The sequence below is a fragment of the Apteryx rowi genome, unplaced genomic scaffold, assembly GCF_003343035.1.
Source record: "Apteryx rowi isolate R43461 unplaced genomic scaffold, aptRow1 scaffold_448, whole genome shotgun sequence".
NCBI classification, from domain to species: Eukaryota; Metazoa; Chordata; class Aves; order Apterygiformes; family Apterygidae; genus Apteryx; species Apteryx rowi.
Genome location: NW_020450703.1, coordinates 359,913 through 383,712, shown reverse-complemented (window position 1 = coordinate 383,712; position 23,800 = coordinate 359,913). Strand labels below are relative to the sequence as shown.

The window sequence follows — 23,800 nt, the reverse complement described above, 5'->3', positions numbered from 1 at the left end:
CAGGTCGAGGGAGGTGATTCTCCCCCTCTACTCAGCCCTGGGGAGGCCACATCTGGAGTACTGTGCCCAGTTCTGGGCTCCCCAGTACAAGAGGGATGTGGCACTACTGGAGCAAGTCCAGCAAAGGGCTACAAAGATGATTAGGAGACTGGAACATCTCTCTTATGAGGAAAGRCTGAGAGAGCTTGGCCTGTTTAGCCTAGAGAAGAGAAGGCTGAGAGGGGATCTTATTAATGTGTACAAGTATCTTAAGGGAGGGTGTCAAGAGGATGGAGCCAGACTCTTTTCAGTGGTGCCCAGCGACAGGACGTGAGGCAACGGGCACAAACTGAAACACAGACAGTTCCACCTGAACATGAGGAAAAACTTCTTTACTTGTGAGGGTGACAGTGCACTGGAACAGGTTGCCCAGAGAGGTTGCGGAGTCTCCTTCTCTGGAGATATTCAAAACCCACCTGGACGCGATCCTGTGCAATATGCTCTAGGTGACCCTGCTTGAGCAGGGGGGTTGGACTAGATGATCTCCAGAGGTCCCTTCCAACCTCAACCATTCTGTGATTCTGTGAAAAGAGTACTGGCARACTGAACTTTATCCATCCCTATTACCAATAATAATTTGGTATTCTCAATGCTATTTCTCAATGTTCAAGGCTTCTGACCAATAATTGCACACAGAAGAGTGCAGCAATAGGAATCACAACATATCACTGCTACACAAAGTCTTTCATGTTCCTCATCTGTGTCTGCAAAGAACAGACTGGTCCTGGGAAGACGCACTGTATTAGCTGTGTGCTGTGCAATGCTCTGCCCAAAGGCAGTGATCCTTAGAGAGGGACTTTTGTGGATAGCTGTAAGTCTATAATCTGTCTTGACTTCTGATTAGAGTGAATTCAAGAGGCTACTTTGCTCGCTAGCAACCTGGCTGTAGAGTTAGATTAAGAGCCATAACAAGAGACCACTTGTAAGCTTTCTGGACTGATGTACACAAACTCACACAAATCCACACACACTTTGCACTGAGAATTTCATGTCATCAGTATCTTGCTTACTGAGAAGCTGCAGAGTGGAAACACTAAGCATCTCCTCATAAAAATCTATCTCTCACCATTTGGCCATGCTAGTGGGAAGTGGCCCTGCACAGATTAACTTGGTAAAGCCACCCTGACTTCAGTCACTCCCTCCCGCTTGCCTCTGCCAGAGTTGCCCTGGGCAACTTCTTAAAAGACACAAGCAGATACATTACAGGGGAACTTACACGGGCTAATTAGAAACAATACCTACAATACCTAACAATAGATCTTATGGACGCTTCCACCAGAAAAATGAATTTGTTACTGCTGTCCTCCCATTCACACGAGTCTCAGTTGTCTTGACATTCTTACAAAAGGGGTGTGGGGTAGGAGACAAGGAAATGGTAACTCCTTCCCAATATATGAGAGAGCATTAGAAAGAAATGCTTAAAAATGCAGCTTTTTAATTACAGTTTAAAAGACAGATTACCTTAGAATGTTGCACTAATGCTTGCAAGCAGAAGAGTTCTACTGTCTCTGAAGGAATTTTACTCAGTGTCTCACAATATGGAAGCCCATTTCCTCCAAAACACCATAAGCCTCCCTGAAATGAGAATCAACAAAATTATACCACATTCCAAATGGCTACATAACACTTTGATTTAGAAATGCTTATTTTAAGTGTGTACCGATCTGTAGAAGTTGCTATAGACAGTGCTCAGTATGTATATGCTTTTTAAATTGTACAAATTACATAACAGTACACCATAAAAATATCCACCATTCTTAACCGAAAATATTAAATAGCATTTTGGATCAGTAGTCTTCATAGTCTATTAACTTCAAAACATACAATAAAGGGTGTGTGGGGGGAAATGTAGGATTTTCATTTAGGTTAATATGTGTTTTATTTTAAAATTGTTTGCCTAAGCATAAGAAAGCGATAATCAGATTGCTTCTAGACTTATATAGTCTCAAAAATGAGAGAGGAGGAAACAAGGCTTTCAGCGCTTAGCATAGTCTCTGAAGACCAGTCTGTCTCAGTCATGCAGGAGAAAGACCGACATAACCTGGAGAAAGAAGAGTTTTCTAGAATACTGTGATTAGTCAAAATGCTTCCAAGTGTGGTGTCTTACTACAGCTCCTTCTGTAGCAAGAGCTCCGGCTGTGGAAATAGAGTCCTTGAGTAAAAATATTATACATAATTGTATCATAGGCAATAAAGGGCTCTTGCACTCTGAAATCTCTAAATAAAGCCTGTTAGGTATCATAGTTAAAAGACAGTCATTTTTATCATTATATCTCATTACAAAAGTCACAACTTTTTTATAAAAAAAAAAATAAAATGCACAAGAGAGTGGACAACATTCTGCATTAGCAATACTACTATCCAGGTAAGTATTATCCCAATTTATAGAGAAGAAAACTGTGACAAACATGTTAGAAGTGTGGTTCTTACTCTGAAAGCTGTCCCTAACAGTTTCATATTATTCTCTTTCAGTCACTTTAATTTAAACACACTTGGTTGTATATAGTTCATTCCCTTTTAACCTCCAATCTCTTGTACATTTACTCCTAAAAATGCACCCTGGAGGCAGGGATCAAATCATGTTCTTTCTGGATTATAAAATACAATGTATACCTATTGTATAGTAAGTTTGCAAAACTGGAAATGAGTTAGAAGTTCTACTGAAGAAACTATGTACCATGGACTATGGACACAATTGGATCTCCTTTAATTATTTTAATTCTATAGTACTATATTGAAGTAAAAAATCAGTAAACACTTCCTTTTATTACTGATTTCAGGGTATATGGCTCATATGCATACATACATTTTTTAACTAGCATTACAAATTTTTTCTAGAAATAATGGCACTTCAAATGACATCCCCAAAGTTGCTTAAGAAGTCATTGGGCAGGCAGAGTCGAAGAATTCCTAGCTTCCAAGGCCATACAGACCACTAGACTATTCCAAATCCCGTTTTGGCAGTACTGGCCTGTTACAGGCAGGCATTTCCATGTGATATCTAAACAGAGCTTACTTTTTCAGAGGTGCAAACAACTTGTCACTTAGTTTGTTAGTAAGACTTAACAGAGTTTTAATCATTTGAGCAGTAAAAAACAAACATCAGTAAGATGAAATGTGACAAATCACTTTATGGTTCTGGGTAAAATGTTGAAATACCAGGTTTATGGGAAGGCTTGTAAGTGGAAATATTATCTCTCACTATCTAGTGCAGCTGGGAAAGACAAAAAAAGATTTTAAGCACACAGACTGTATGTAGAAGTGATTTTACTTAAGTTGTAAGGCTCCAAAGTCTCTGTATTTCTCTCACTCTTAGAATGCTCATAAATAGATTTATATCTTTGGATATATAGGAAATAGATTTTTATCTTTGAGCTCTGCAGGAACAAAGAACCCAAATACCTCTATTCTGCAGGTGGGAACTCACCCTTTTTGCAGCGAGAGTCTGACTACTTTCACGTAATGCGAGAGATGTAAAGTACTGGACACATGGATCAAGACCGGTCTGAGGTAAGGATACTAACAACAAACGAAGTTCATCTTCTATGGGATAATCCTGCGACAAGCGAGCACAAATAACTCTTAATTCAGTCCACAGCATGAAGCAAAACACAATATAAAAGAAAAGGAACATCTGAAGCAATGGAAGCAGCTACATTAATAAAGTTGTAAAACAGAAAGTCTGGACTTTAGTGCTCTGAAACGTAACTTTAATAGTAACTCCTGTAAAGACTTTGGGCATGTAAAATTCTAAAATCAGCCAGTAGAATGATGAAAAGTAGGCTTTAAACTTCTTGCTTTAGTAGCCTTATTCCAACAAGTCTAGAATGGCAAAAGAAAGGTTCCTCTTGGAACATGAAGCTTAAAAGTTCACCCTCAGCTACATGATAATTTTAGTGCAGCAGCATTAAAACGAACCTATAAATTACTAGTAAAAAATACAGACATTTCCTTTAGATTTTTATCCTCAAAGTATTCATATAGATGTTCATTTAAAAATCCAAGGTAGGTGACAGGAAAACAGATTCAACAAAGTCGTGTTATTTGCCCACAATCATAGAGCTTGTAGTTGTTGTAATCCTTGCTATAGGCAGATAGAGATGTATCTGATGTGCAGAGCAACAGTTGCTGTTAGGATGATTTGCTTCAACTTTCTAAGTAGCAGACTGGAAACTCTTAGCTTCAAATATCCAGCAATCATATTGCTGTAATAGTAAAATATATGCATAACCACACACTAGTATAACCTGAATACCTCCAGGCTGACAGGTAGAAGATAATGTTACAAAGATGAGAAACCCAAAAGTGATAACTACCAATAAAAGCTGGATTTCAAAGTTTTGTTGGCCAAAATGTACATGTATTCTATGACAGGGTCTTCTTCCAGCATTTATGCTGTCAGCATTATGAAAGTCATATATTATGCTTTGAGCGCCAATTCTGTGTATTAAAGAAACTGATACGATGAAAGGATTGCTCACACTGTCATGTATAGATACTTATTTAATACAAAAACAAAGCAAAGTCAAATCTATCCAACAGATATTTGTTCTTACCCAAAAGCCTGGGATAAAGAGATGGTCATACAGCATGCCTAGACATTGAGAAAACCAGGCTGGTAAATTTTACTGTAAGTAGAAAGGATGGGGAGAGCCACATCTCACCTTCAGAATCTCTGAAGGCATTTAGGAATTTAAGACATAGTACTTGAAGCTGTTCTAGATGTTAAATATTTGCTTATCTGATTAATTCTTAGTCACTGCATCAAGGTGTAATGCATTTCAGCAGCTAAAATCCCACTTAATGAAGTTTCCATTGGAATATTATTCAATTAAATCTAAGAAGTACTGTTGTAACTGAAGTAAATTAAAATTTAGTTTATAGTAATAACAGTAAAGCTCATCTCCAAACCCTTTCTATGCCTGCTAAAATCAAAAATAAGCAGATAAAGATGTCAAAAGTAGGACAGCAGAATTTGTGGTACTACATCACAAACTCTGAAAGACAGTGTGTGTGTGTCTACATTAGTGATTCAGCACATTGGAGTTTTTCCAAGCAGCTAAAATTTGCCTTGCATCTACAGTTGGGAGTCCTATGGCACACTCAAATTGTCTTCCCTATGTATATAATCAAGATAAAAGCTTTGTGCCAGCTTTTATCTATGGCACCACACTAGCAGTGTGGTTGCAACATCCTCCAGCAGTGCTCTCTACTTGTGGGATTCTGTCAATAATGAGAAGGCAAACTAGGATGACTGTATGTAAATCTGCTTTGCATTACCTATTAGGTACAGACAGGCAGTGTGTAATTCAGACCAGCGATGGGCACAAACTGCAATGTTGGTAATCATGTAACGTGGACACTACTGTTCTAATCCTAGAACAATAGTGTATCAAACCCCAGTCCTTACTTGTTTGCAATATGCTATTCACCACTGCAGATGTACCCCATGGCTGTATTGCTATAATAAAGTTTCATATTTTGGTCTTTATTTTACAACTCATTAGTTGCTTTAGAACTCCAGTTTAGTGTGGTTACTAACAATGAAAGTACTAAAAAAAATAAACAAGCAACAATCAGCTAATACCTATTTTTCATTTACTTACATCCATTATTTTTGGCAACGGTGGTGGAGGCAGGAAAAATCGAAGGTCGATATCTTTGGACCGAGCCAAACCTATAGCAGTTCTTTGATCACAGGCTTGAGCAACTGTACTGTATTGATAATCTGCAGCACAAGAACTTTAGTGTTAGGGTTAAAACTAATCTTAAGTATTTAAATTGGTCTTAAACGTAGTTTCTGATCTACTCCATAAATGCACTTGAACACAGAAAAATCTTTCCAAAATTAGCTCTGAATTTGTAGTCTCAAATTCCAAAAGGGAAAAACAGCAGTTGTTAGACCAGCACTACACTGAAATGAAATATACCTGCAGGGCACTAATTGTTCATCATAGATCAGTTTGATAAACAGCCTCAGATATCAGCTGAAAACATATGAAAGCAAACATTCAGTACTGCCACTGTGAAAGGAAAACAAGGACTGCAAAACCAAGCTTAACCCCCTGGGCTTGAGTCGAAATTTGGAAGACATCTAAAAATGTTTTTCTATGTACAGTATTAAAAAAACTTGAGCCTTAAATCCAAATGTTGCCAAGACTTGCATAGACACCTAATTTTAAATGATACAGAAAGCTATGTTTCAATAATGTTATTAAAGTCATAAAACCAAGTAACCTTAGAAAAGGCAGGATTGCATCACAGCACAGTTAAGTAGCCCTTCCTTACTGAACATACAGGATAGACCTTCAGTCATCCAACTGAAGGGAAGTCAGGCTTAAATAGTGACTGCTGTTCCTTTCCAAAACGCCCCTATTTTTTAGCTGAAGAAATTGAAAGGTACGTAGTAAAAATCAAGTGGGAAACTGGAGGAAGAGATAATAAACAATTTTTTTTTTTTTTTTTTTTAGAAAAAGTTTAATATTTTCTAGCCTTGTTACTGTAACATAATTGTCAAACAAAACTGTTAAGCCGTTTAAAACACACTTTTCACCAACATTCACAGATTGGGTATCTTTCTTTGGTGCAGATGACAGCTGCAAACTGAAGTCAGTGAAGCTGTACTTTGGACAAGCAAAATATTATATTTATGATAACATTTATGCTTAACAATTCACTCCTAGCTGTCAAAAGCTAGAACGTACTTTCAGCCTTAATCTTCCTAGGGCTCAGTTTGGGGAAAACAGGATTAAAAAAAAAAAAAAAAGCCCATTTCCCTTATGAGGTTGTTGGCAAAAAAAATTAATGTTTGTAAAGCACCCAAATACAACAACAATGAGCACCATAGTGAACAGAATACAGAGAAAAGGAGAAAACAAAGAGCAACTTGCTTCCTGAGGACTGCTCATCCTATGCGCTGAAATGAGACAGAAGACCTCTAGAGAAAGGATCCTGAGATCATCTGCTAACAGGCAGCAGTCTCTCATGAACACAAGGAGGTTACACTAAATTAGTACACATAACTTCAGTTTTGTTATATCCTAGCTTTCCAATGTTTTCAAACATGCTTTTTGATGTAAACTGGTTGGGGTAATTTATTAGAATTTTAAAGAGGAAAATCTGAAACAACATAAATCCCATCATGTGGAATTGCACTGGAAGAGTAAGAGCTCCTCAACCGATTGGACTACCAGAATAACCAGGGTCAAGATTAGAATGTCATCTGGTTTATATAGACTAATAATGGAGGTGGGGATGAGGCACATACACGCACTACACACAGGCACACATGCCTTTACCTGGGGTTTCATGGATATTGGAATAGGGAGACTCAAGAACCTTAAGTTTGACACCAGGCTTTAGAGGGTGGTTTACATGATAGGAAGGTGGATAACAAGGGGGAAAAGGATAGAAAAGAAAGGCATTTTTTTAAATTTATTTTATATAAGTAATACACATATATCCAATATATAAGTAATTTTATATAAGTAATAACTAGGATGGAAAAATGGCTTACAAATAATACTTCCAAATATAAGTGCTCTAYCTCTAGTTTGTTATTTCAAATTGGTAGGAACTTTAAGCTGTTACTACTTATCAGCTCCTAACCAATTTTTATTAACTGAATCATGGCCATAATCCTATTCTTACARAGCCTTACAAAAATCATTGCCAGAACTGGTGATCCTGTTGGCAGACACAACAGTAAGGCCAAGGAACTAATGAATATGAAGTGCTCTCCTCCACTGAGGCAATGTCATTCTAACTGGTGGTTGTGATTCGCCGGTGGGGAAGTAGAGAGGTGGGCAAACACTGCAGACACACACTCTGTATCAGGGTATTATGAGCAAATAGTTGCTTGAGATGCAATTAAAAAGAGATTTTAGACCAAATTTCAGACTGTATTTACACTCCTTGCAGCAATTAGCATTTTTCCATGTTAGCAGATTTGCAGCAACTAACTGAGACCTTGTCGCATTTGAGATGAATTGGGATACACCAGCATACATTACCATGCCAGTGACTGTTCTTTGCGAGGTCTTGGACAGCCTGCAGTCGGACCTCTTTGTCCTCTGACTGGCTTCTCTTTAAAAGGAGCCATAAGGCACATTCATGATCTTCTCCATCAAATGTGCTGAAGTGTTCTTTACCAGAAAAGAAATAAAACTCAAGTTAAAATTAAGGTGCATTTTAACATTATTACAGCAATATTAGCTGTTAATAGCAATTTGGACTGTAGTATTTTAATATTAAATTAGTAGAATAAGCAATGAAAAAATGACATTAGTAAAATGCTGGTCCTTAAATTAATAGGAATTTTTTGATTCATTTCAGTGGCACCAAGTCAATATCCCATATATTGAGGGTTTTGTTATTTGCATTACACATATACTGGCTGGTACTTACCAACCAGAATTGCCAGGTTTCACCAAGAGCTAGAAATGATTAGCAACTTTGAGGCTCAGACATTGAACAACTAATTTCATAGCTCTTCTGTGAAGGTACATATTGTTATAAACATTTAACTGATAGTTAGATGAGAACAGATAGTAATTTGCCTCAAACATTACATCAGGGAATGCAGTCTCTTAATATGAATTCAAATTCTTATTTTAAATTAGTCTAAAAAGCAGTGACACTCAAAAAGACCAGGCTGCTTTCAGTTAATATGGGCAATTCTGATGAAAGCACAACATACTTTCTAAAATGATTTTTTTTTTAGTATTTCATTCCAAAAAACAGCTTTGGTATACCAAATGCTGGGTATCAAATTTTAACTTTGGTATCAAATTCTAACTTCATATATGAATCTCCAAACCTCTTCTGAAAGGAAACACAGATTCCACTCACACACTCATACTTAAGCATTACTTCTACTACTTACTTTAAGAAATGTGTTTCATACACAGAAAATATATTAATATTCTGTATTAGTACAGAAGATTCCATGAAATGCTACTAAGTAATATTCCCACCACTGTTTGAAACAAAAAAGAAGATATTAAGTTTGTAAGAAAAAAATTTTACTTCCTAAAAGACTAATATTTTACTATTCAAAATATTAATCACAGATAAAGCCATGCTTTTACCTACCATTAAAAGGCCTCCAGAGAATTTTAGCTTCTGTTTCTAGAATTTTCCTCACCACTCTATGGATTTCTCTTCTAGCTTGGTATGTGATCCCTAAAAGAGTATTTTTAGATAATTTAAAGTTTGAAGGACAAGTTCTTACATTATTACATCCTAGAATGGCTTAAACAACAAAAGGCCACCATCTTAAAATAAATTCTGCAACAGTGTTGAGTACTTTTTTTTCCGAATAGAGCTCAGGAAATACATCTTTCTTGATATAAGAGTAACTTCAAGAAACATCAAAATATTTGTGCAAACTTAGGAGAGGTCTTAAATGCGGATTTGCAGGCCAACCTATATGCCACAGACTTTCTGACACTTTTCATGAGACGAGGGGTTTCTAACCAGGATTTTCTCTATACTGCCCCTATACACTGCATGATATATATTGCTTGGAGGCAGACAATGCTCAAGTTGCCTATTAAACAGCACTGCTATGACTATGCAAACTGTAAAAGGTTTTGGTATTCATTGAGAAGACAAGGGCTACACACATTTGTAAAAGAATAATAAACTATAATTCTAGAAATATAACTCTAAAGAGAACATATTGTGGTTTTTTTCCCCTTCTCAGGAAGTATTTTCACAAACTATAATGTCAGATAATAGGGGACCATCCTAAACAATTGTTCACATCATGGTCTATGTATTCAGAAACAGTAAGTCTCATAAGCTGTTAATATAAGAAAAATGCTTCCTTTAAAGATGCACAGTTTTGATTTGGGTCTTTATACATTATTTCATCTATTAGATGAAAGTAAACTGAAAGCTAAATTAACATATAAAATGTTGTAATAACCTAACTTCAGTGCGTTTCTAATGAAGCATTAGACATGTACTGGCAGATAAATTTGGGTGCAAGGCTAATGAAATAAAAAGGGTTTGTTATGCTTCTTGATCCATACAGGTTTGCTGAGACTAGTGACAGATGAAGCAACCCTGTAAACAAATGTCAAATCTAGTCATGTTGCCAAGTGAGAACGATAAAATGGGATTGTATGTAAGGATTCATGAAACAAGTAGTTTACACGATAATCAATTACCTCACATCTCATATTACTTTAAAACAAAATATAATAAAAATCAGTATTTCCTTTACCATTTGCTTTTGAAGGATGGAAAGTTGAAAGTGTACTACACATACTTTATGCTACTCAAGTCTAATAGTTGCATTTCAAAAAAAGGACAAAAATTTCATGTCACTCCATGCCATGCAAAGTACAAAAGCTAAAGCAGCATAACTTGAAAGTATTGCATTGAAGCAGAGGAGCAATATTCTGGTGAAGACATTATGGCAGACAGAGACAAGGTCCTCCTCTAAGGACCACTCATGGCGTTAAGGGATAGAGGACCGTGCAGGGGCACACCATAGGGAGAAGTGTGGAAGGGCAGAATTGCAGTGTGGCTGGATGCCGAGATCCCACACTGCACTAGGGCCCGGGAATTTGATTACAGAGAATGCTGCAAGTCACGCAGGTCACGAGGCCRTCAAATTACCTGAGTTTCCAAACAAGCCTGCAATGGAAATGGCACAGGGTGGATTAAAGTGCCTAGCATGACAGAAAGGGAGCTGCACACCAGTGGGAGAATATCCAGCTATGTCTGGTAAACTAGTATGTTTGCTACTGATATTATCTGGTTCTTTTTTATCCTCCCAATATATTTGAAACGCTGTTTTCTTAAGCTTTTATTTTTAGCATCAGAAGAATTATACATCTTACCTTGATATTCACTTGGATCCAGAGAAGTTGTACGTACATACACATAGGATTTAAGCTTTTCTTGATGTATAGCTTGAGTATCAATTTTCAGTAACTTCTTTAAGGACAGAACTTCATATGTAATGAATACAAAACCTCTTTAAATAAAAGAAAATTGTGCATGAATATCATTAAAATATAAAGAAGATGACAAATATTTGTTAACAATCATTTTGGTATAAATCAGCCTTTGTTTGTAAATACCAGATTTTACCAAATATATAATAGCCTGCAGATTCTTTCAATTTAGCACAGCAAAGAAAAGAATTTAAAATAGTTAAAATAAGTAATAACTACAAGAAAATACGCTTCAAAAGTATGTTCTATCATGTCTAAAGGTCCCTTAATGTCATCACATCTTTGGAAAGTTACATGACTTAAAATTTTAACTGTATATGTAAGTTATATGTATGCTTCTTAGTTACAACTTACCCTAATACGAGTGATCCAGTTACTTTTGCAATTTTTCCTTTAAAAAAAAAAAAAATACATCAAAAAAAAAAAGGTTGCGCGCATCATCTCAATATAAACAGAGTTAGCATTTGATTACCAAAGATAATAAGAATTTCAGCAATTAAAATTAAGCCTTTTAGCATTTATTTTTCTACTACTCTTTGATTTTCAGGAAATCAAAACCTAGATTTCCAACAGAGAAAATGGCATTCAATCATAATTTCCTGCTCTCCTAAGCAAGACAATAAAACATTATCCTGCCAGTGATACTTTTTTTCTTTTTGGGGAGGCAGGGGTAATATTGCTATGCTATCAATTATATTCATTGCTCAGCAGCAAGAATCACTTATTCTGTCTATATCATTAGCATTCACTTGGAACTCCATACTATTTTAAGGAGTTAACTTTTTCTTATATGACTTGGATATTTCTTCAAGGTATATGAACACACACAGCAGAATATATGTTCTTTGTCAAGTCCTGCAGGAGGTCCTTAAGAAAATACTTTTTTTTTTTTAAAGTAATTCTATCAAATCTAATTTGTTAAGGCAAATATCTGGAATAACACATTACATATACTGCTTCCCCTTTTAAGTCTAAGGATTTTTGTCAGATTTGAGCTTTTTTGCCTGGACAAAGTTGAGATGATCACCTGGATGTAAAGATCTCAACACAGAGAAAGTCTGTTATTACTAGTAGCAGCAAACCCAACGGAACGCATCTCACTCTACCATGAATAATTCCTTTTTCTCAGCAAGAATTGGAGATTTGCCTCACACCCACTGCCACTAGTTCTGCCTTTGCGGGACTTGAAGAATTCTGGCATGGAGACAAGAGGCAGCTACATGCTGAAGAAATAACTTGCAGAGAAGGTAAAAAGGCAAGAAATGCAATGCTCACTGCATAGCAGAAATGGAAATATCCTGTCTTTTAATGCTGGAAATTAAACCTTAGAATCCTAAGAATATTCATTCTATACAGAAGGAGCCAAGGAAAGCAGAAACTAAGCAGGGAAGATGGCAGAACTACAAACAGTAAACAAGGAGGAAGAAACAATAAAAACGAAGTTTAATAAAGAGCTGTCCTGGGCATTAAGGTTTTATGGGTGCAATTCATTTATGGCTGTAGGGGGGAAAAAGTTACAAAATTGACTGAGTTTATGATAGCTTAATGAGATTGTACTTTGGGGGGATTCTTATCTTGTATTTTTATCCGCCCCTTTTTCCCAGAAGCAAGTCTCCAACAGGCATGAACATAAACTCCAGAACATGAACCAACTGTAAATCAGTGCGAGGGTATTCATCCGAGAGATGTGAAATACCCAGTTCACAACAGTGACATGTTGACAATGAAACCTGCTAAGGTCATCTTACTTTTCACTATGCTAAGCATGGTCAGAGACAGGCATACACTGCAGGAAAATATAAAAGCTTTCGATCAGAAAATATTCAGGGACTTGGATCTTTTTGTATCAGTTAATTATGCAAGGTGTCATACCAATAATTTTTTTTTTTATTAAGACCTCAGATTGATCTTTATGGAACTACAAGAACTACACTTACTGATATCATTCCAGGGTAGGTGGCTTTTTGTGGCTGGACCAGAGGTTCCTATTTTTCTACAGCAAAATATACAGTAAGCAGCCACTGACATTCTGTACATTCAAAGAAAAAAGAAAAAGTTAATTATTGATTTGCAAAAGATAACAGATAACCTGTAGCAGGTTTTTTTCCCCCTGTCTTTTCACAACAAAGGTCATGATAAACACTTTTTGTATCATTTTAATATTCTATATTAAAGCTCTACTTCAAAAAGTCTGTCAACTACTGAACACAATAGTCTACATTTCAATTACAACAAAAGTTTAAAGCAGTGTTTCATACAGTTACATGTTACTGTTGATTTTCAGTGAGTATGTACCTCCAATTAACTTCTCTGCTTTTAAGTCCCCTTTCTCATTTCTTGGTAATTCTCCCTTAAATATCAGACGTGGTCACATCTCCATCAAGACGTCACTCAATATCACACATGCTTTAGTACAGCTTAGTAACCAACTACTTTGAAAGTTCATAATTGATTCTGTGTTATGAAATAAGCCTGTTATTTTGATTAACTGGGCTCCAAGAACTAATACATATTTTTATCTTTTAAAAGCAAATCAGACTAACATTTGTAAGTTTCTTCTGCTGAAAGAGTTAAAATTCAAGAATGCAAAAAACTCTACAGTTAATAAGTATTGTTCTAAAATGCTCTGACTCCACGGGCTGGTGAAACTCATAGGGCATGCTTACACATAAAGGGCACATATCATCCTAGAAAAATTCTTAAATGTGTAGAAGAGAAACCTAGAAATAGCCATTAAGAGGAGAAAATTTTCTAAAATTAAGACCAGAGCAATTCAACATTACAAAGGCAGTATATTGGCAGACTTAATTGCACTGCATTAATCAAACACTGAAATCAAACATGAGGAAAAATAGAAAATTGTTCAAAACGCAGTCACAAACAAACCCACAACACATATTTTAGAACTATCAAAGTTTTGAACATGTAGGCAAATTTGCAACCTAAGACAATTACTAGTCTTCTCAACAGCAATATGGTTTCCATGATGGTAGTATCAGAGTGCTTCAGAAATATTAAAGCATTTATTTTTCTGATATACCTATGATGCAAGGCAGTGACTTTTCTCCATTTTAGGGATGGGAAACTGAGTTGAAAGAAGACATGCTGCAACTTCCTTATACAGTCTAGGTATTACCTTGCATCTTTTAACATTAACTGAGACTCTTCAGGAAGGACTGTAAAGGCATCATATTCTATACCTCACTGATTAAGGCTGCATCTTAATCTCTGCACAACAAGGTTCAAAGAAAGTACAGCTGAATTAGTCAAGCCTGAAAACCCCAGGCTCTTTAGGCCAGGCAAAACACCAATTCCTGTTTCTACTGCTCACACTAGCTCATTCAAACCACTACATCATGCTGCACAGATGTATTGTAAGCTATTTGTGCAGGATAACAAGAGATGTACATCCAGAACCATGCATCTTCTCTGGCCCAGACTAGTTTATTTAGTATAAAAACACCATTTTTCCATGCATGCAATCTATACATTGCTTTTAAAAATTACTAAATTCTTTTACCTCCCAGCAATAATTTTCTTTTCCTCTTTGTTGAATCGTTATGAACACTTCTGCTTTCTTGATATACACAAGTTGCACAGGAAATGTAACACCACTTATAGCAGAGTTAATCTACGGCCACATCCCTACATGGAAATTCACCAGTAGATGAGCAGCTGCTCCCCAGCTCCATTGCTCTTAAAACACTATTGGGGAAAAAAAGATGGTAACAAACTGCAAGCACAGCTGCATGTAACTGATGGGGTGAGAAATGTGCACAAGCTTCAGGATGCTACACTAAATAAGTTATGCCAAAACCACTACATTTTGAAAGAATTTGTTTACATTCTCCCTACTCATTTCTCCACTTAACTCACAAGGCATTTACATATTAGCAGATGTTATTCCCTTTACCTTTTATTTATATTTTTAAAAAAAACTTACCTAAAGTTAGGAAAATATATAATGCAACTCTGGCAACCCACACGAACAGTCAATTATGACCATTCCTTCTGCTGAAGGCTTCACCTCAATTCTTAATAGATACATGCAGTATTTTAAGTGCAATGATTATGCTGAATCCATCCCAGAAAGAATATTACACATTTATAACAATCGTAAAATACACACAAAAATCTGTTGCTGCATACATTGTAGAAGTAACATGAAATTCATATTTTATGATAGCTGAAGTTTCAATGTGTGCAGTTATGCTGACAGAAATATTGAGTTACTTAAGTTAATTTATTTAAATATATTTAAAAATACATCACCATCACATTTAACAAATGATTGTACTGGAAACAGTCATTTTTAATTAAAAATGTCAAATTAAGTCACCATATCACCACAATGACAATTAATTCCAAATCATAAAATATCCTGTGTGTAAATACAAAATAGATATATACTCTGAAAGTGATTGATTTTGAAATACGGAGTCCCCAGTATTCTCCTTGAATTTAAGGTGATCTCTAGAAAAGAAAAGAAAAGAAAAGAAAAGAAAAGAAAAGAAAAGAAAAGAAAAGAAAAGAAAAGAAAAGAAAAGAAAAGAAAAGAAAAGAAAAGGACCATATATTGCTGTTACTGTCAGTGTCCAGTTCCTCAGACAGGGGATATGTTTTTGCTTCCTTCCATTAATATGCCTTCTTGCTTTTCCTCTTTCCCCCAAAGTTTTGATTTCTCCTGCTTTCCTGCTTGTGGTCAGGAGATTTTGGAAAAAATATCAGCATTAACTCAGCACTGCCACTAATGTAACTTTTTGGCATCCGAGATTTCAGCATTGTGATTATCCATTCATTTCAATAGAGTATACAACACAATGAAATATGCTTAAAACTAATCATCAGCCCTCTTGAGAAGCTCAAAAAAATGGGAAAACCTGTTTAGCCCACAGTCTTTTCTTTAATATCTTCATTCAGAAAAAGGTAATAACCACAGACAAAAGTGCTTTGCAGCATAAAAACACCTGCTTTTTTCATCCCTAGAAAATAATTATACAGCCAAATCTTCCTTACGAAAAGATTTTTATTCTGCTTAACCACAGTCTAAAATTTTAGTAAACATGTAACACAGTAACAGCAGTACCACAACTCCCTGAATTCAAAACATCCATGCAAAAACACAAGGGGCCAAAGTGAGTAGCATTTCTTTGTTATCAGACACCTCGGTTCAGGTCTGACCTGAGAACAAGTACGCTTAGGTATATGCAAGTCTAACGCAAAAAGCCCCATTTTCCACCCTACTCCACAACTGCTTCAACAAGCTGCTGAAGTCTGCAACAAACTCCTGCACTGGGCTACACCGCGGTATTAACCGCTTCCTTCCCTACAGCAGCGCAGGGCCCTAACAGAAAGGATAGATGCAGAAATACTGCTACGTCGCAACTTGTGTCCATAAAAAAAAACAAAAAAAAAATAGGCTGTTCTTTTGCAATGCAACATCTAAATGGCCAAAGGGCAAAGCGGGGATAACCCTGTGCTTCCTTCCAAAGGGAAAACCGGGCTCGCTGCCTCTTATACGCTCGCACAGAGCAAGCAGCGTCTCAAACACCGTTTTTGTTTCTGGATTTTTTTTCACTGAGGGCTGGCCGCCCCCGGGGGGGCTCTCCAGGCCCGGGGGCCGAGCCGGGGCGGCAGCGCACCGCCGCTGCGGGCGCCCGGCCCCGAGCTCCTCGGCCGAGGCCTTAAAAAAGTCTTAATAACAGTAACAGCGTTAAAACAGGAAAAGCCCCTTCGACATAAACAAGCACACGCCGCCCCTCAGCACGCAGTGACGGCGGAGCTGGGGGTCCCGTCCCGTCCCCTCCGCTCCGCTGAGGCCGGCCTGCCGGAGCGACCCCCGCCCGGCCGTTACCGCCGCCGCGCCGCGCCGCCGCTACCTTCCCCACCTCCGTCTCGTCTCGCCTCGCCTCGCCTCCCCGCGCCCGGCACCGGCACCGGCGCCCGCGCGCCCCCGTGACGCCGGCACGCTTCACGCGGCTCGGCCAATCCAGAGGCGAGGGCAAGGAGGCGGGGCCGAGAGGGAGGGTGGCCGCGCATGCGCTCTGCGCGAGGCCCGGGTGGCGGCAGGTGCGGCGGCGGCTGCGTGGCCGGCGGGCGGAGTGCGTTCGTCGTCCGGGAAACGGCTGGTTGGTGGCGGGCGGGCGCGCGCGGAGGGACGTGCTGGGCGGGAGCCGCCTGCTCGCCGTCCCGGGCGCAGGTTGGGGCTTGTTTCCCGCCCCCCGCCTCGGCCGCCTTTCGCAAGGCCGCGGCTCGCCCCCGGTCGGCTGCAGCCCGTGGCGGAGCTCAGCGGGAGCTGGGCGGCTCCGGCGGCCGGCAGAGGGCGGGCTGAGGCTGCCCTGGCCGCTGCGTGCGGCGAAGGGAGGCGCCTTTAATCTCCGCTGCCTGGCCTGGTCCTGCGCGCCCGTCTCCGGGCGCCCCTTCCGGCCGGCTGGCCCGGTAACCGGGCAGCGCTGCGGGCCCGGGGGAGAGGAGAGCGGCTCGTGCGGCCCGCGGCCCCCCCTGCCCGCCTCGGGCAGCCCTGGCTTCTCGCCGGCCGCCGCGACGGGGCGGGGGCTGCGCGCCGCGGGCGCCTGCGCGCGGCCCTCGACAGCTGTTGCCGCTGCCCCGCGCGAGTCGTTGGGTCCTGCGGGGCGGGGGGGGGAGGAGAGGGTCCCCGGCCCGTGGCTGTGGTACCGGTGTCTGGGTGTGGGGGTCTGTCTAAAACCTGGCCCTAAGGTAGGCCTTTTCTGATGGTGAGGTTTAAGTGTTTCTAGGCCTCTGTTTGCTTTTCTTGGCGTCGTTTTGAAGGATCGCTCAGTTCAACCAAGGCTTTGTTTGTTTTTCTTCCAGATTTCCTCTGTTTGCGGGTGTAACCCAAATCAGGACTACTTCTTATTACCTGTTCTTTTTGGCCTTTGTAAGAGACCGAAAAGATGGTGAATGTTCTGAAAGGTGTTCTGATTGAATGGTCAGTATTGTAACATCATTCGTCATGGCTCCCTGGTGATTTCTTTAGTGGTAGAAACATTCTAGGTACTTTAAGAGCTTAGACCAAAAACTGGAATTGCTCTGAGAAGCAGTGATACATAACCAAACAACCAGACAAAAGAAAAGCATTACGTGGTTTGGGGAGAAAGAGAGGCAGTTTTAGGTAATCCTAATTCCAAACCACTTTTTCCCTTCCGAGATATTGTTGCTTTCCACTTATGTTTAACCGTTAGATGTTTCCTCTTGTTATCTATATTGTTTGCAAATTCTTGTTGTTCATGAGCAATATGTTTCTTTACTAGTTCTAGAGGGAAATGAGGTTTTTTTTTTTTTTTTAATTAGTTTCAGTCCAAATTCTGGTTAAGGCTGACATATGTGTCTGTTTGCAGTTCATACTCTAAAAAGAATGTGCTTGCAATTTGTAGAACTAAGCTATTTGTGTATGTGTAGTAGACATTTTTACATGTAGTCTGAAATCTCTAGACTAAGGATGGAGTAATTGGTTACTCCAAAGTAAAGAGAAGCATCAGTCAGGATTTGTGGAGTCATCGCCTGGCATTATATGGCATATGCTTTCTGCTGTACATTTACATTGTAAACCTACTAACATAGATTATAACTGCACAAACATAAAAACCCTAAACCTCTTATTGACATGTCTGTTTAGTGCATACAGCTGTGTGCTTGCTACGGCTGCGTTCTGAGATGACTGAATGTGAGCCAGCTCAAGTACGGATGTCTAACAGCCATGCGTGAGCAGCTCAGACTCTGAATTCTGCTATAACAAAAACTTATCTACTTAATTTTGGCTCCTTGCTGGTATGTTAACAAACCTTCTGAAGCATGAGAAAGTGTCTGGATGCAGGTGATTATTTAAACATATTGAGAACAGAATTGGTGACTGACAGTGTAGAAAGTTCTGAAATCTCAGGTAGTTAGGAAAATGTTGTGTTTTGCATCTTATTTAACTACTTATTTTACATTTTCTTGCATATATGCAAGTAAATTGCTCAAGATCTGTGTGTTCTTCTCCTTCAGCTCCATGGCCACATCCCACTCAGTATTAACAGAGTACTTTATAGATGTTTGCATGCAGACATTTGCAGTTCTTCCACTCACCTGTGTTTCACTCTCCTAGGCTCCTAGCAGTTATGATACTAGAAGAAAGGGTACAGAGACACTGTTATCCTAGCTGTGTGAAAACTAGTCTGTGAGTAATGCCTAACATCACACAGGCTGCTCATACCAGCTAGGCCATATATCATACCATCTGGTACTACTACTTTGGGTCAGTAATGTACAGCTGAATGAAACAAGCCAAAATGAACTTTTCCCTGCCCCTAAGGAAAGCAGGATGTGGAGGAGTTGGGAACCACATATTTCTGGTATCTGATTTTTTCCGAACTCTTCTTGTGGTCTGTTTCTCTCTTGATGTGAACGTAAACTATGGCTTCTCTGAAGAAGATATAGCTTACAGGCTTTCCCATTCTTCTTGCCTCAAAATTATTTTGTGCTTTGCAAACTTATCTTCTTGTTCCAGTTATGCTTCTACAGGTTTGAGGCTAATATTAAGGATTACTTTTGTGTCGCCTGCAGGGCGAGTATGCAGAAGGGATTTGTTTCACAGTGAGTGCCTTTGCACCATATGTACTTTTAGGTAATGGAGAATTGGTCCTTGTGCATCATTTAAAAGGAATTACTCCAAGAATTCTTTTTAAGATGTTATTGCTGATTACTACGTTGGCAAACCAGCTGCATTCATCATTTTGAAAGTATTTTGAGCCATCTAGTTCCAATTTTCTGCATGTATTCTTGCATCAGTGGCCATAATCAAATACTCAGTTTTGCCAAAGAGCCTGCTTTTCCTGTTTTGTGAAAACTAGTGTTGTTGGACTGATATTGACTTCTTCAAAATTACAGTGAATCAGAGTTCTCTGCTTCTATTTTTTAAACTACTCTCTCTCTATCTAGCTGCTTAATAGAATGCAGCCATTTCTGTTATGCTGTAATTTATATACTTCAAAATGTTTCTACTTCTAATTTACATGCTGACATGAAAAAGAAGCGACTATTATGATGTGAAAAATGTACAGTTCATAAAAGACCATTTTTTTTCCTGTGCTATATAACTTCAAGCGAGGGGTGTGCTCTCTTGGGTTTTGGTTACCCTTAAACAAAAATATGCTTTAAGAAAACATGTTTTTTTGGTGCCATTTCTGAAAATAGAAATGGAAGTTTAAACTCACCTTGTTAAAGTAAATTCTTTAAGCTACTTCTTTAACAGCAGCACACTGGCACTTCTCTGCCTATCAAGCAACCAGCTCTTCTGTTTGGACTTTCTTATCAGTTATATTTTAATCTGTGAATTATTCCAAGGGGTCATTATTTCTAAAGAGAAGCTTTTGAAAAAGCTTCATAAACTTTTGTTAGATTGTGAACTATAAGCCATTCTTGAAATTAATGTTATTTCCCAAACAACATTGAAAATGTCCTTAAAGACTTTTTTGTTTGCTTATTTGCTTGCTTACTTGTTCTTAAATTTATTGTATTACAATGAGGTGGGATCTGATGCGTATTTGTTTCTACAGTGACCCAGCTATGAAGCAGTTTCTGCTCTACTTGGATGAGTCAAATGCCTTGGGGAAGAAGTTCATCATACAAGACCTGGATGAAACTCATGTCTTTGTATTAGCTGAGTTGGTTAACTTCCTCCAGGAGAGAGTGGGCGAGTTAATGGACCAGAACTCCTTTCCTATTACTCAGAAGTAAAGACTAGAGAAATGAGATGACTGCGAGTTTTGGAATAGTGAATTTCAATAGATTGGGTTGTTACTGTTCTAATAGATATACTGTGGTTAGCAAGTTCTGTGTGAAAATGACTACTTTAGAAAATGGATCATTTTCATAGATGAAATGTTCTTGAATTGGATTCTAATTCTCTTTGAAAGATTATATCTTTATTAAAATGATACATCAAGAAGATTTTTGATGCATGCTGTGTTCCTTTAGGATTTTTATCTTTCTTGTGAAATGGTATGACCCAAAAATTAGAGTGGTATTTCTGTATTGGAATGCTATATGAACTCTACTGACATGTTATATTCCTGTGGAATTGATTAAATCTGGTTATCGTGTGACTGACAGAATGTAAAGAATGTCTGTTAGAGTATGGTCTGTGCTTGATGAAACATCCCTGTAAGTTGAAAGCATGATCTGATGAAATCAGATGCCGCTTTAACATAATTGTTTTTATACGCCATAATGAAAGTTTTTTTTTCTTTGGTCAAGCATTTTATAGATGCCCCTTAATACTTACCTATGTGTCTGAGTATCAACAGTAGCAAATTAAAGGGAGAACATTAATGGGAGACTAATCCTTTAAACACGACCGCTTGTCATGTTCCCTCTTCCCCCCCACCCTGCCAGGTAATAGCTAGTCACAATAAGGTATGTGAACAGGAAGGGGGAAAGACTGCTTGCTCTGCCTATGAAAAAGAAAGCTGTCTTTTTATTTTTGTTGTTGTTATTTCAGCTTAACTCTTTCTCCCCTATTGYCCTTTATAAAGAAAAGTTCTCCATTTGTAACTCACTGTCTCACATTGGGGCAATAAGTACACTAGTATATAATGACAAGACTTGTGAAGATTTCCATCTTAAAAACATGGCAGATATAGAATACAGAAACAAAAATAACATGTATTAACCTTTCTTTCTTTGTTATCCAAAGTTCTTCCCCAACGGACATCAGAGAGATGGCATCTTTTTATCTTTAGAAAAACAATTGTAAATAGATAAAAAATGGCTTTATAAGAAACAGTTTTCCTTTAACTGACTCTCCCACCATTGCTTTCTTGCTTGGTCAGTAAATGTCAAGTTAACTTTATTTGTTAGCTTTTTGATCCGAAATGTGAAATTTTCTCCTGAAGAGTAGCTGTTTCCCAAACAAACAAAAAAAAAAAGTCCTGCAGAATTGCATGTATTCAAGCTTATAAATTTCTGGATCAGTAAATAATCCTTTGGAATTTAGTTGTGTGTGTTTGGGGGGGGGGGAGTTCTTTGTTTGTTTTGTTTTTTTCGAAGGTTTTCTTCCCCCCTGCTTCTCTCTGCTTGTACAGAACAAATACTTTGGTCCAAATAGTTTGGTCCCTTAGTTCTGCAAGTGGATGTTTCCACAATCACATAGCTCAAGATCCAGCCACACATCTTCATTTGAAATAAACTGTTGAAATCTTTTGGTACCTATGTAAATGAGAAAGTCCCATTGAATAGAGAGTAATAATGATTTTTGGTTTCTTACCTCTTTACTGAGATTGTTCAAACATTGACTTTGCAACTGTAATCTTGCAGGAGATTATTGGATGTTCTTTTAATGAAGAGATAAGTAATGTATTTTAAAATTACGTGATGGATGAAGGCAGTTCATTTAAGTGGCTTATATTCTTTCTTTGTAATCCTAGTGTATTTTTCATCCAAACTTTGAAAAGTAAATAATTCCCCTCTCTCTTCAAGTGGTGGTCTCTGGAAAGGCATGTTAGAATTGCACCTTCTCTGTTTAGTGGATCTAATGTTACAGGTGCATTGTGATTTTTTTTTTTCCTTTTGAGTCTTTGAAAATTTTTTTGTAGTTTTCATCTTTTTCTCCTGGGTAATTCTACAGCCTTATTGTTGCATTACCTGGGTTTAAGAGAGTATTTCCATATATATTTACAGTGATATATGACTCATGTAATACAGAGGGATAGAAGCTCTAAACTGTAAACTAAGCAGTTATATGTGCATCCTTATTATACTTTCTGCCTTCAATCTTTGCAGAGCAAGTATTTATGGATTTGAATCTAAGCCTGTCAAGCCTAAGATCCTCCCTGCAACCTGACCAGGCTTACCTCATTCTATACTGGAAGGATAAACAAGTTGTTAACTTGTTCAGTTGTTTTTTTATTCATCTTTTTTCTTCATGAGGTCTAAGGAGTTGAATCCAGTGTAGTTTCTAGGGAAAAGGCCTCTTTAATCATATCTTAGGTCTGCTTTGTTAAAGTCTACTTCCAATACCTGAGTTAGGTTCTAGAAACTAATATGGCTGTTTCTTGCAGGGCAGCATGCAAGGAAGCAACCATATAGCACAAGATTTTTGATTATGACCCATAATTTGCCCAGTAAAAAGTCATATGGAACACGTTTCCTAGATGTGCTTTAAGTGTAAATTCGTATTTATTACCCTTCATTCATTGCAGCAGAACTGCTAGTTCTTTCTGTGTGAGACACCTCGGTCATAGAGATGATACCCATAAGTAACTAAATCTAGGCCTGAGACCTAATCTACCCCAACAGAGGCAGAGTGAAGAGATAACTGGCATTATCCTAAGAGCTTGGGAATCACTGGTCTATGATGAAAAGGAGTTGCTGATAAATTCACTAATGAACGTTACAGGATACTCAGGTACTTTATTATGCTCTTGCCACCGCTATTGGGGAACAATGAACATTTGAGCGTATGAAAACAGCTGACAGTAGTTTGCACACTTCTGTGCTTTATTGGATTTTTTTCATTCTGCTTGGGAGTCTCTCTCAATATGCAAATATATTAATTTTTGAACTTGGGCAGAGACGCTAGCAAGAATTTAAGGCAATTTGTGATGGCACTGAAATACTATACTGCACGCTTTCTTGAGTTTAAATTGAGCAAAGATTTTTTTTTAAATGCAAGTTTCTCTGTTACAAAAATTCCACTTAGAGATACAGTAAAGATAAAGCTCTAATAAATTGTAGATAGAGACTATTGGCAGGAATGCTTATTGATATTGCTGCTAAAAGCTCACAGGAAC

General features: G+C 38.2%; 2 protein-coding genes across 4 annotated transcripts in view; one reads left to right on the top strand and one right to left on the bottom strand.

Annotated features, from left to right (window-relative positions):
- The window catches only part of SERAC1 (serine active site containing 1), a 34,352-nt gene extending 17,418 nt beyond the window's left edge, over positions 1-16,934 (bottom strand). Inside the window, exons 1-10 of one of the 3 annotated variants that reach the window (XM_026077076.1) lie at positions 16,898-16,934; positions 14,530-14,714; positions 12,947-13,038; positions 11,364-11,400; positions 10,893-11,029; positions 9,133-9,222; positions 8,052-8,183; positions 5,646-5,767; positions 3,467-3,595; positions 1,501-1,614 (exon numbers count right to left, since the gene is read on the bottom strand). In XM_026077076.1, the coding sequence (XP_025932861.1) occupies positions 1,501-1,614; positions 3,467-3,595; positions 5,646-5,767; positions 8,052-8,183; positions 9,133-9,222; positions 10,893-11,029; positions 11,364-11,400; positions 12,947-13,037 (852 nt within the window). In that variant the 5' untranslated portion in view covers position 13,038; positions 14,530-14,714; positions 16,898-16,934. Of the gene's footprint in view, positions 1-1,500; positions 1,615-3,466; positions 3,596-5,645; positions 5,768-8,051; positions 8,184-9,132; positions 9,223-10,892; positions 11,030-11,363; positions 11,401-12,946; positions 13,039-14,529; positions 14,715-16,888 lie in introns of all 3 variants that reach the window. The other 2 variants (XM_026077077.1, XM_026077078.1) reach the window with 2 other exon arrangements.
- A 119-nt stretch (positions 16,935-17,053) lies between these two features.
- GTF2H5 (general transcription factor IIH subunit 5) lies at positions 17,054-20,960 on the top strand. The gene is made up of 3 exons (XM_026077079.1): positions 17,054-17,137; positions 17,841-17,958; positions 20,567-20,960. Exons 2-3 carry the CDS (start codon positions 17,924-17,926, stop codon positions 20,745-20,747), a joined length of 216 nt encoding a protein of 71 aa, XP_025932864.1. The 5' UTR covers positions 17,054-17,137; positions 17,841-17,923; the 3' UTR covers positions 20,748-20,960.
- Positions 20,961-23,800: the final 2,840 nt, after the last annotated feature.